General features: G+C 39.6%; 1 protein-coding gene across 9 annotated transcripts in view; it reads left to right on the top strand.

The window, feature by feature from the left end:
* The first annotated feature begins 11139 nt into the window (after positions 1-11139).
* arhgef4 (Rho guanine nucleotide exchange factor (GEF) 4) overlaps positions 11140-13871 on the top strand; it is a 155513-nt gene continuing 152781 nt past the window's right edge. For 2 of the 9 annotated variants that reach the window (XM_036125239.1, XM_036125238.1), the window contains exon 1: positions 12061-13250. In XM_036125239.1, the coding sequence (XP_035981132.1) occupies positions 12132-13250 (1119 nt within the window). In that variant the 5' untranslated portion in view covers positions 12061-12131. Of the gene's footprint in view, positions 13251-13871 lie in introns of all 9 variants that reach the window. The other 7 variants (XM_036125235.1, XM_036125234.1, XM_036125240.1 and 4 more) reach the window with 6 other exon arrangements.

Genomic DNA, 13871 nt, shown 5'->3' with positions numbered 1-13871 from the left:
CAGGAGTTGGAACTTGAAAGCAGAACAGCTCACCGGGAGTCGTGAACAGAGCTGAGCTGGATCTAGGCTGAGACTGGAACAAAACAAAGCTGATGGAAAGTCTATTGGCTGACTGTAACAAAAAACAAAGTTGAAGGAAGTCTTGAGGCTGACTGGAACAAAAAACTGAGCTGACAAAGGATTCTGGCAGAGACTGAGCGGGAGTGAACGCTATGGACCGGCGACGAGAACAGAATGAGGTGAGTCTTATAAAGAGGTGAACACAGGTGGCAACAGATCAGGGGTAATTGCAGCCTGACATGTGACGGGAATGAAAACTAATTAGTGTCCAGAGGTGTGACTAAAGCTGAGCAAGGGAGAGCTGAGTGAACTGCAAAATAACAAAGAAGCTAAACAAAACTTAAACCATGACACTCTCGGTTTTCACATAATAGCATTAGGCTTGTGGCCGCAACTCAGTACGCTGACTAAATAAACAATGTAACGAAGCTTCGAGATAATTTTGCCTCGATGAATTTTATGAAACAAGGTCCTTGAATCATGACAGCCCAAGAGTGCTGGCGATCTGATAAGGCTGCAAGTACCCAGCTTGAACACTGCAGACTGCCACCATGGGTCTCTGAGCTAGACACCTACCCTCATATTGCTTCCTGGGCTCAGTAAAGCTTCCCATTGGTCTGAGGGATGGGTTAAATGCAGAAGACAAATTTCATACAATTGCAATGACAAATAAAGATCTATTTCTATTCTTTATATAACTTTTATTCCTCTCTTCTGTTATTGACAGGCAAATGCCTACTAGTTGCTCAGGGATTGCTCAGGAATCGTCACACTTCCTCTTGAACTAACTGATTGTAAATTCTGTAAACATGCCTCAGGAGAAAAACTTAAAGCAATATGCTTATGAAATGGAAAATGCATGAACTAATTTATATTTAAAAATAAGTTTTGTTTGTTAAGTTATGACCAAATAGAATTCCTTGTGTGGTACTATAGCTTGTGCACCAGAGAATTTAAAGTTCAAAATCTACTACTTCAGTACATCTCATCACCACAAGTAGTGATTCTACTGGTGTGAGTGACCATTTCAGGGAGAGTCCAGGACTATCCAAGGATTAGAGGACTTGTCTCTATTTTCATTTAATATTCCGCCCTGTGTGTTAATCATGCTTGTCTGCTCTTATAGTATATAAGGTTAGCACACTGCTATTGGTACAGAAGTCTTTGGGGTAGTTTTGAGAATAACCTTTAACTGTCTGCTTTCTTTTTTTCTTTTTTTGTTTACATTTTTTATTCAAAAAACTTCACAACTGGTAGTTTATGTTTTTCAAATATCCTTCACACTATAAAAATACATTTCTGTTTCTCGAGTGCTGATGTTCTAAGTATGGTTCAGCCAGGAAAAATATAAATGTAAAACTGTACTCTGATAGCTATAAGAAATGCTATAAGAACTAGCAGACTACCCTCCCCTTAGGAACTGTCTCCTGGGATTCTATAAAACCTTTCATTCGGTTGGAATCGCTCTCTTTTTTCACTGCTGCCTGGAGCAGCATTGGGGAGGCATTAAATACCTTCAAACTGGGACCAAAGTCTGTTTTCTGCTGAATCAAATGTCAAAATAATGAACCGGCCTCTACAGAAAACATATTTTGTGATCTTTCTCAGGTTTTGCAGGAAAGCTGATCTGAGACGTCATGAAGAATTCCCTGTGGCTGGAGGAATCCAAACTACACATCTGCAAGTCATGTAGAAAACCACTCAAGCGCATAAACTGATCCCCAGAAAGCCTAAACAAACACTTTTGATCCAGCGTGCTGCAACCACCCATAGGTCGATCCAAGCACAGGCCGAGCACAGCCCACTGGAGATCCGGGTAGAACTCACCCAGGCGCAAATGAGAGCTTCACCCTGAGCTGGAGTGTTTATTAGCCGCTCCTAATTCATCACAATAGGCGCCCCCAAAGTCACCAAAATGGGGCACAAAGGCAGAGTTTTGGCAGAGATGAATAAGGAAACATAGAGGCACTGTAAGATTGTTTATTTCTAATGTGTTTTTACTAGTGATGGTGAAATAAAGCCTCCTCAAGCACTAAGTACTGCTCAACATTCATGTTGGGACATCAGGATAGTTAATTTACAATACTGCGCCATCAAGTGGATAATAAATGTATAACAAGCAGAGCGATTGACACAAATTCAGTGTTTCAAGCTTCAGTCTGAATAAATGAATGATGTGTGTGATGCCGGTAAACAAATTCTGGCCATGATCATAGTATGATCTTGATATGTCTCTATGATATAATAGCTGAATTGAAAGGAGAAATGGAAAGTGGGTTGAGGATTTAGATGTAATTCTGCTTACATTACTTTGTAATTGTGCTTATAACTAATGATCCCAAATTTCTCCATTGTGGGACAATAAAGATATTTATTCACTTCTTTATTTAACCAGGTAAAACGTCTTCAAGTTAAAAGTCTTATAAGCTAAAACTGGGGGAAAAAAATCTATAAAGCTCAGTGGGGAGATGAATCTCAGGCTCACTAATGAAATATCATAACTTAACCACTGAGCCAATGGAAATCATTAAACACTGTCTTTCACAACTGGGTTATTAAATATCTTTTGACAGGGCACATATAAAGTGAATGAGGCTGAAGAGCGACAGCAAGTTTATAAAAGATGGGATAGTCTGTTCCAACACTCTCTTCTTTCCTGCTGATTTAAAAGCTAAAAATGACTCTTAAATTGCAAATGACAACTAGATGTGACGGGGGAATCTGTAGCGTTTAGCTGCCCTATTGAATCACGCACAACCTGCCGAATTGAATAAATAAGGAAAACGTAGAGGCACTGTAAAATTTAAAAAATTAAGGGTTCAAGTTAAAAATTTTATGAATCCTGTAGTATGTCTGGCTTACGAGGCTTCAAACGTCCCCAACTACGTTGACACAAGCCGTGATACATGCTTTGCCAAAACTCTGCCTGGATTACTCAACACATGCTCTGAATCATCAGCTCATTGGATATGTCTCTAGTTTTTATCGTGTTTTAAGGTTTAACTGAGATTAAGGCCTTAAGCTAACAGGCTAAGTTATTCACTAGCCATATTTGAAACCCTGAATCATTGTGTTCAGGATGGGGGGAAACAGCAGCTTGATTTGTCATGACAGAGAGTGAGCAGTGTGATGCTGGCACACTAAGAAATGATTCATGGGGTTAGTAGGTATAGCTTAAAATCAAGTGCTTTTTCAGCATAAAAAATGTTTCTTAACTCAATAATAAATGGATTTTGGACAGACATTTCGACCGTAACTTAACTTAGAAGTGTGTTCAGTTAGTACAATTTAAAAATCTCTTAAGTGTCCGTTAAAAGCGTAGTACAAGGCTGACCCGTCTGGACTTGTTTTGCTGTCAGACCATGCCTTTTGGAAGGAAAGGAGCAGAGCACAGACAAGGATTTTAATAACTTTAAGACTCGGTGAGTATAATGTTTTGAATTGTTTTATTCAGGTAACTTTAGCTAAAAACTCCATCAACAGATTAGTCTTAAAAGTAGACAGGGTATCTGCCTCACGGACCAAAACTGGGAGTTGGTTCCACAGGAGAGGAGCCTGATAGCTAAAGGATCTGCCTCCTATTCTACTTTTAGAGACTCTAGGAACCACCAGCAGACCTGCAGTCTGAGAGCGAAGTGCTCTGTTAGGAACATACGGGGTAATCAGAGCTCTGATATATGATGGAGCTTGATTATTAAGGGCTTTATACGTTAGAAGAAGAATTTTAAATTCTATTCTTGATTTAACAGGAAGCCAATGAAGGGAAGCTAAAATTGGAGAAATATGATCCCTCTTGTTGATTTTCATCAGAACTCTTGCTGCAGCATATTGGATCAGCTGAAGGCTTTGAACTGCATTTTGTGGACTTCCTGATAGTAAAGAATTACAATAGTCCAGCCTTGAAGTAACAAATGTATGGACTAGTTTTTCAGCATCACCCCTGGACAGAATGTTTCTAATTTTGGCGATATTCCGGAGGTGAAAAAAGGAAACTCTGGAAACCTGTTTAATATGGGATTTAAATGACATGTCTTGGTCAAAAATAACACCAAGATTTTTTACTTTATTACCAGAGGCCAAGTTAATGCCATCCAGATTAAGTGATTGGTTAAGAAGATTATTTTTTGAGGACTCTGGCCCAAAGATTACAACTTCTGTCTTGTCAGAATTTAAATGCAGGAAATTTAAACTCATCCAGCTTTTGATGTCATCAAGACATGACTGCAGTCGAAGTAACTGATTGGATTCATCAGGATTTATGGATAAATATAGCTGAGTGTCATCAGCATAACAGTGGAAATTAACCCCATGCTGTCTGATAATTTTGCCAATCAGAAGCATATATATAGTAAAGAGAATTGGTCCAAGGACTGAACCCTGTGGTACTCCACAGATGACCCTAGAATTTGAAGAAGATTTATTATTAACATGAACAAACTGGAATCTGTCAGATAGATAAGATTTAAACCAGCCTAATGCTTTACCCTTAAAGTCTAAGTCTTGTACCGAAGAAATATCCTGAAAACCGTTGAATAACTTCCAGAACAAGGTAAACTTTGAATTTTCATGTATCAAAAGTGTTCAAATGAAGTTTAAATATGAAATATCGCACATTTTTTACACCGATTATGGTATTTCGCGTTTGAGTGCTGCCTCCGTTTACGATCGGCCATTTCCGACAGTGTGACGTCAGTTCAAGAACACCAAGAATGCGCAAATCGAACTTGCATAGAAACACACATTGTTTACATTGTACAACCGGTACAGCGAACCAGGATATATATGCATGTTTTCCGGGATCTTCTTTCACACACCAAATCTGCGGATCCACGTGTACTTTGAGCGGGATCTAGCTCACGGTTGATCCGGTTGAAGGACTCAGATTTCGGCCAGCATCTCTCAGCTGCTCCCTTCTCCCATATTTGGTGGTACAGTTAGGAACTGTCAACAAATCTGATTTGATTTTTGTTTCTCAAGAGTGCTCCGCTGATTCCGTGGAGCTTGAATGTCCAATATCAAACCAACTTCACCGCGGTAGGCCAGAAAGTATCGCTACATACTTGGCCGGTGGATCAAAACGTCCAAAAGAAATGGGATAAATTCTTAAAAGAAACGCGAAAGGACTGGATTGCCGACAGTGACAAAAGTGTTGTATGCAATTCACACTTCACGAGCGAGGAAAGTCGTAGTGTTAGCAGGCAGTGTTATTGCCAGATGCACGGTACTCGTTCTGTGTGTGACGTCACATACCAGATTGGCCGATTGAGGAATGTTCAGGCTCATTTGCATATACAGCAAGTTTAATCGAAATTACTTCCAAACAGCGCACATAATTCACATATAATAAACATTTCTTTACTCTGGTGACTATTTGAATGCATCTGCGTTAAAATACATTTTATGTGCAACTTAGACTTTAATCCCTACAGTATGCTCAAGTCTTTGTAGGAGAATATTGTGATCAACTGCAGCACTGAGATCTAACAGGACAAGTACAGACACAAGTCCATTATCTGAGGCCATGAGAATATCATTAGTGACCTTCACCAGAGCTGTTTCAGTGCTATGATGAGCTCTGAAGCCTGACTGAAACTCCTCAAGTAGGTCATTACTTTGTAAATGTTCACAAAGCTGATTAACAACTACTTTCTCAAGAATTTTAGATAGGAAAATAAGATTAGATATAGGTCTGTCATTTACTAACTCATCTTGATCAACAGAAGGTTTCTTAAGTAAAGGTTTAATAACAGCTACTTTAAAAGCCTGTGGTACATATCCATTTACTAAGGATAGATTAATCATGTCTAAAATAGTGCCACTGATCAAAGGGAATATGTGTAATATTCTGAGTGCTGTTCTGGTTTATGTTAGTTTTAGTTTTCCTTCTCTCTCCTGTCTTTTATTATCTGGCTGTCTTTGAGTTCTGTCTTGTCTGGATTCTTGTTTAGATTCTTGTTTACTGTTTTAGTTATGTCTTCATCTGTTCTTGTTTTGAGCCTCAGCACTGATGTCTGGTCTAATTACTTACTCTGCACACCTGCCTAACTCCACCCCTGCTGCAATCACCTTTCACCGGCTTCACCTGATTCCACCTCCATATAAACTGCTGAGACCAGACATCAGTGCCAGGTTGTCTTGTTGAATGTCGATGAGTCTCCTCCTGCAAATTTCTGTTTGTTGGTTTGATTTTGGATTTTTGACCCCCTGTTTTTCCAGAAACCTTAGCCATTCAGTCCTGCCTGTTCCTGCCCTGTCTGCCCTGCTCGTCCGTCTATTTTTATACCGTCTTTTGGTTGTACGGTCTATTTTGGATTTTTCCCTGTTTTTTTTTTATTTTGTTATTAAAGAGCCTTTCCTTTGAACAAACCTCTGCTGGTCTGGTTGAATTCTGGGTCCCCTGCCTCTGATCATTACAATATGTCCTTAAACAACTTGGTTGGGATTGGGTCTAACATACAGGTAGAAGGTTTAGATGAAGCTAAAATTTTAGATAGCTCAGAAAGCTCTACTGCTTCTAAACAGTTCAGACACTGTGCAGGTTCTAAAGATTCCTCCAATGCTGCCTCACTTACTGAGGGCAAGGCAATCATGTTCGGGAGGATGCCAATTATTTTATTTTTAATGGAATAAATTTTATTTATGAAGAATCCCATAAAGTCATTACTTCTAAGAGCCAAGGGAATGGATGGATCAACGGAGGTGTGGCTCTGGGTAAGTTTAGCAACCGTACTAAAGAGAAATCTAGGATTATTTTTATTCTCCTTAATTAATGATGAAAAATTCAGTCTTTTTTTAAAGAGGGAAAATGTACAATGATTGAAGGAGTGGTGCAATGTGCGTTTTATTCTGGCAATATTTTAAGGTGCTAGTAGGCTTATTAATTTATTGGCTGATTTGATTTGGCTTTATATGGCTGTTAAAGTTTGGGTGTTCTTTTGGGCGTGAATCCAATGTACCTAGGTTTATTGCTTGCTCACCAAATGTAGCTCTGTGGAGTATAGTTCTGTTTTGATTTCTAACCTTTTGGGACTGAAAACAATGTCTTCGGCCTTAAGCAGTTTGAAATTATGACCCAGCCACTCATGGATATCTTTGACACACTGACTCAGTTATTGTAGTGGACCACGGTCAAGTGGTGACACATAAATAAAGTTTACATAAGCATACTTATTGTAGGAGATGTTGTAGTACCCCATACCCCATAAAGGTTCTGGGTTCAACTCTCACAGACTACCACTCTTAACCCCCGATTGCTCCGCGGGTGCTGCACAGTGGCAGCCCACTGATCCCCAAGGGTATGGGTTGAATGCAGAGAACAAATTTCTTTAGAATGCATGTTGCAATGACAATGAAGATGATTATCATTATCATATAGATGTTGAATAATGGACTGAGTCGCAGGGTACCCTGCATGTTATGTTTGTTTGCCCTGATTTACAAATACCTTATGACAAAAATAATTACAGTCTGTCATAGATCTGAAATAGGTAAAAGATAAAGGAACATACTTATGAGACCATAAAACTCCCCTTTTTATTCATTAATATGTCCTCTTTCTTTGTACTTTGTTATGACTGGAGTATTTTAGCACATACCTAATCTGGATTATGTGGCGGCTCAGATGGATGTAGTTAGGAGTCAATCAGCTACCCCCTATTTGCTGGAAAGGGAGCTTTGTTAAGCCTTTAAGCTTCTTTAAAACACTCCACTCTGGGTAATTTGAGGACTGCAGTTACAGTCTTTAAATGCTGTGGATCACGCAAAACATCTGGTAGAAGCAGGAAATTCATTTTGGAAAGTAAAGTTGTTTTGAGAGTGTTTGGGACACAGAAATTAATGATCATGTAACTAAGTAATTACTTAACTTACCGTCTACTGAGAGACAGCAGATTACAACATTGAAAACACTGGAGATCAAATAATCAATCAGTTTCAATCAGTTTTTGCCAGTGACTGTATAGTTACAGAGTCTGCTGAACCGAAGGAGCTAATGTTAGCTAATGTGATTTGTGCTAGCTCTTATTAAGGATCTTGTCCCCATGTAGTGTAAGCTGCAAGGATGACTGCCTGAACCTGACGCTCTGTATTTATAGCAGGGCTTCTTAGTGTCTTTCTCTGTTATGCACAGGTCACTGTGGACATGCTCTTTTGAGGCTGGATTAGAGTGGACCTGTTGTGGGACCACACTGCTAACAGTTAGTTAAAATAGAGCTTCCTGGTCTTTTCGGTGTTTTCCTTGTACTTCTACCAGCTTTTCAGTGAGCGCAGACACATCAGATTGGAGAACAAATGATGAATCTACAATTTCAAATTTATGGATTGGAAATCATGGACAATGTTTTAGAGACAATGGAAGAGACGTGTATGAAGAAACCACTAGCACGTAGCTGGTGAGAGTAGATGACTATAGGTGTTTAAGTTAGGACATCATGGGAGCAGCTCTGAGCTGGTTTGCTGCACGCATTTGTGTTGCTGTTCTGAGAACAACTGATGCTCTAAGAATCTGGAGAGTAAGTATTGATTCATAGTGTAGGATTTTAAATTTTTTTTGATGGATATGGTTGTTTGTAATCTTGTATCCTAATAAGAAACACGTTAAATGATCTGTCTTAACAAAATTATTATTACATGTCATGCTCCCATTGAAACTATGGTCAAAGACTTTTGTACAGTCTAGTAAATGGTAACAAGTAAACTACTTCTCATTCACCTATTAACAATCAGATGTTTTAAGCATATGTTTGCACCTAAATAAAGGTAGTATTCTTTTATGTTGTCTTTTAAAGTGACATGCTAATCATTGGCAATGGCTAGAGAGCACTACTGTTTGACCACTATTCCCCACTGAGCAGAGTACTTCCTGTTCCATAATACATCCATGTGTGGGAGTGGGGTTGAATTCTATGAGATAACTCTTTATTTATATATAACTTATATATATATAGTAGTTATATATAATTCTATATATAACTACTGTAAAGATTGTAAATTTGATTGAGACACAAACTAAAAATAAAAATGTTAAACAGTATTTTTGGTAATTGGTAAAAAGTTTTCTATCTAAGGGAACCCAGCAGATGGCATTGAGTCATTGACTTAGAATACTCATTCCTCCTGGATCCGAATGGAGCCATAGTGGATAGTTACATGTGTAGTTGACTTTGCAGCAATCCCTCATACCCGGTATGCATGTAGCAACAGTGGAGAGGAAAAATCCACTTTAACAGGAAGAAATGTCCTGCAGAACCAGGCTTAGTGTGGGCGACTGTCTGCCACAATCCATTGGGGTTTTGAAAAGACAAAGTAAAGACATAAATAACACAGCAGCACTGATATACATATTGTTACCATTTGCTCAACTGTGTTTCCTACTGTCTGTCTGTCTGTCTGTCTGTCTGTCTGTCTGCCTGTCTGTCCAGTCCTTGTGAAATGGAGAGTGATCCATCAACAGCTGTGAGGCACTCTGGCAAATGGCATTTTATAGCAGAATGTCTTGCTCTGAAAACATTCAGAATTTATTTAAATTGTTTCAAATTTCCACCTTCTTTTCTCTTGTTGTTTGGTCTATTTTCTAAATGATTATTTCTGAAAAAGGAATTGAAAGAAATCAATACCAGCCTGTGACTTATTGGCAGATATTTTCCTTACCCCAGTTGTCATTAGTCATCACTATTAACTCAGCATAATTAGTAAAACCAGTATTTGAAACTGTACAAGCTCACTAAAACAGAAGTTGCAACAGTCCCACTTGTGTTTATTTAACTTTTCCATCAATAGGTTTCAGCAGGGGTTGCTGTAAGTCTGACAAAAATAATGGCTGCATAGAAAATAGTCCTGATACAATTGGACACCGGTGGTGCATGCTGTCTAACAAGAATTTAGACTTTTAAAGATATAATATTTTGATAAGATATCTATGAAGTCATGAACTCTTTATGCTGGTAAATTTTGACAGCATATTTTAATTTAATTTAATCAGTGTTTTGACTAAACTGTAATATAGTTTTAGTCATATTTTAGTCACCTGTATTCATTTAAATTCTAGTATGATTTTAGCTTACTAAAATCTAATAGGCCATAAATCACTCCTCTGGTTTAACTTAAGGAGAACAAGGATAAGAAAGTGACCATCATCAGAAATCCAGAGCCAAAAGCTAGTCATGTGACTTTGCTTGTGTTATGACAGCAAACATTGTTACTGTAAAATATTTTAAAACTTATTAGGATTTTGTGCAGGTTTCCTGTAATGTTCCTGGACTGATGTCTGCACCTCTTCTTCTCTGCAGCACCATGACACCCTTGGAAAGTCCCTAAACCTTGCTGATCAGCTAGCCCTACAGGACGGGTGTTTTACCACTAAGTCCTTGGACTGGTGTGAGAGAAGCATAGAAGAAGGGGACACATTTAAGGAAAATGTTGACTACTGCAAAGAACACTGTGTTACCATCCCAGATTTCAGTCCAAACAGAGCAGACTCTCTCTATGCTCTTTTGGAACTTGAGGATTCCTATATTGTTTCTCCATCTTCCGTTGGCGGAGGTTCCTGCACTGGTCAAACTAAACCTCAAAGGAGAGAATCAGTCTCATTCGAAAATAGTTACATAGAAGCAACTGAGATTAATGCTTGGCGATCGAGTTGTAACAGAAGAAAAAGCCCAGAAAACTATGTAGACACTAATATTTCTTTAAAGTCCCCCCCCAAAAAGCTCAACCTTAAACTTGACTTTCATCAGGATTACTCTAGTTTACAACCTGCGCTTACAAAACCTCATGTGAAAAACAAAACAAGGCTGGACTCTTTTGATGCCAATGTGAAACATCTGCAAGTGGCTCAAAAACATCCGATGCATGAGCAGTCTGAAGACAGCAATCCCAGTTCTGTGGATGGAGATACTGACTCAGTAACCTGCATTGTACCGATAGAGCCAACTGACAACATGAGGGAGACAAAGCTAAAGCAACACAAACCTGATCACAAAGCATGGCCTCTCATCAGAAAGTTGGATATGAATATTCATGTGATGAAACATGATGAGACCTTTGAAATCCTGAGTGTTGAGAATAAGAACGTGCAGAATGTTGAACTGCTCAGCACTTCCTGCCAAGATGAAAACCCTGCTTGGAAAACAAGTAACAGTTCTGGGAGCCAGAAACATTCTGAGCAAATGAAACTGAAGGAGAATTGTGAATACAGTACAGATGTATGTGTTACTTGTTATACTAATGTAACAGAATGTGATGGGAAGAATAAATACACTGATTGTCGTTCAATTAAAGAAAGTCGTACTGCGAGTTCAAAAATCCCAGGGGAACTTGTCACAAAGTCAGAGCACACAAACGGGTGGCATGGACATATCAAAGCCGTGGCACAGCTGGAAGATGTTTGTTGCTCTCAGTCTCTTTGTAAAGAAAGCCCTGACAGAGGATTGTACGAGATCTTGCCAAAAGCCTGGGTGTCAGATCCCTGCTTCCCAGAGGAGGGAGAACCCAGAACCCCACATTTTATCACATTATCTACAGAGAGAACAGTCTCTATTCCACAGGATCCATTTCCTCTGAAGCTTTCTAAAGACGTTACTCCTGTTCTGGTAGGAGGCAGAGAGGAATTCACTGGGAGGAAATCATCTCAGAAACATAGTTGTTCAGATTCTGTCCTTCCAGGGCAAACCCAAGATTGTTTCTCTAATCACTTAGACCAGGAGGAAACAGCAGTAGAAGGTGACCCCCTAAGTCAGTTGCCTTCTGAAGACAAACCTTTAACCCTGCCAGTATCTGTATCGGTTGAAATGAGCCCTAAGTTTCAGGTAGGGAAGGAGTGGGAGCAAAGTCACAGCCAGATGTTTTTCTCTAATGTTGGAGAGATGGAGGACTGCTTCCCTCTGTTATCAGAGCATTTTAGAGTTGGACATAGAAGCATTGGGTCATCCTGTTCTCCGGTGCATCTTAAAGAAGAGTGGAAAATTTATCATAACCAGGATCAAGTTATAACAACATTTGACTATTCAAACTCAGATGGTGGCTCAGCAGAGCCAGGAGAATACAATGAAGATATCAGTCGCCATGATGATGAGATGAGACAGTCTGAGTTGGTTCTTCCTTCTACTAGCTTCAGATGTCACCACAGAGGAGAAACGGTGTCTCAGATAGCTGATCAGCCACAAACACAGAAGGTGCAGAAGGGTATAGATACTGTTGCTGAACATCCAGTCTTTTATAACTCAGAAAGCAAGGAGCGACCTAAGACCTTAGTTCCAAGTTCTGAATTGGACTGTCAACTGAAAGAAAAGGAGTACTGCATAGATGTGTGTCATAATAGCTTTCACCAAAAAACAGATAACTTCTCAATGTCATCTGATGCTGGTACATTTAAAAATCAAGGGAACACACATGTAAGTCTGCCAAAACAAGAAGTCAACATAGGGAAACATTTATGCTTTGATGTGTGCCTCGACCTGCCTGCTTGTAATAGTTTGGTACCACTTCTGGAGGCTGAAAACTCTCTGGGAAACTGTGAAAAGGATTTGAAAGCAGTTAAAGAATACAGGACCCTGATATCGTCTGAGGAAGTTACATCCACTATACACCTTTTAGGGGACATCTACATCCACAGCCTCCTGAAACACCTGACTGCAGAAGAACTGAAATGTTTAAGCACAGCTGAGTTGGAATCTGAGACACAAGCTGATCTCCTTGGAAACCATATCTCCTCTCCAGTCCTCCACAGACTCAGTTGTGAGGGTGAGAGGAGAAACTGTCTGTCTAGCCAACCTGTTTTAGGTGATACTTCAGTTCGACAACCCAACCATACAAGCTCCATCCTACCGTTGGACCCCTCCTCATCAACCACATTTAGTCATCAAGATTTGTCCTCTCGGTTCAGATTCCACACAGGAGCCTGTAAAAGTGTGGCTGAGCGCCCTCCTAGGCCGGACAGCCTCAAAACCAACAACCATAGGCGAGTAACTCACTGTAAAGGTTTTCACCACTCTCACTCCAGCAGAACCAGTCCTATGTCTGCCACTCTGATGGGTCCATCAGTCACTGTGGTGGGACTGGCACACCTGCCTGAAAGACCAAAGAGCCTGAAACCTGAGATGCTGAGTTTCAGACTTCTAAACAGAACCAGAAGCAGGACAGACAGTCATTCAAACTTCTGCCTCTATGACACTGGCTCCATCAACCAATTGGAGGTAAGTAAAACCAATCTGCTTATTAAACAGATATATTAAACACGTGTAAAACCTTTAATCCTTAATACACATGAGCTGTTTCTTCAACATCTTCACTCGTGCTCATGGGTGTGCTTACATGTCCTAAATTACCTTCATTTACACAAGTTTTGAGCATCACTGTAAAGTAGGGTTCTAGATGTTTCCCAGGATGTTGATAGCAAATGTTGCTGGTGTGTGATAATATATCATAGATTATTAGAATGTTCTGCAATGTGCCCTGTCATTGTGGTTCTAAGGGTAGACATTTAATCCATCTCAGCCACCGCAACATTGAATTGCCTTTCCTCCAGCACATCCGTAGTTTTATCAGCCAAATCAGAATAGTTTAAGCTCTAGCACCCTCTTCTGCCTGTCTCTGAATGTATCCAAATTTGGAATTAAACCAAGATCAGGCTAGACTGTCAGTCTTTGCAAAAAATAAATAAAAATGATGATAACAGGGTTTAAAAAAACCCAAACAAAATATCCATTTTGTTATTCTATATGACCATAGTTAGGTGGGAATAGGGTTAGCCACAGATTGGAACACTGCCTGTGCATCCTGGGGTGTGAGTTTTTAAATAAGTTACACAAAACATT

Source organism: Fundulus heteroclitus, chromosome 21 (genome assembly GCF_011125445.2).
Source record: "Fundulus heteroclitus isolate FHET01 chromosome 21, MU-UCD_Fhet_4.1, whole genome shotgun sequence".
Classification (NCBI taxonomy): domain Eukaryota; kingdom Metazoa; phylum Chordata; class Actinopteri; order Cyprinodontiformes; family Fundulidae; genus Fundulus; species Fundulus heteroclitus.
Note: the sequence above shows the minus strand (reverse complement) of the source record. Positions and strands in the feature narration are given on the sequence as shown.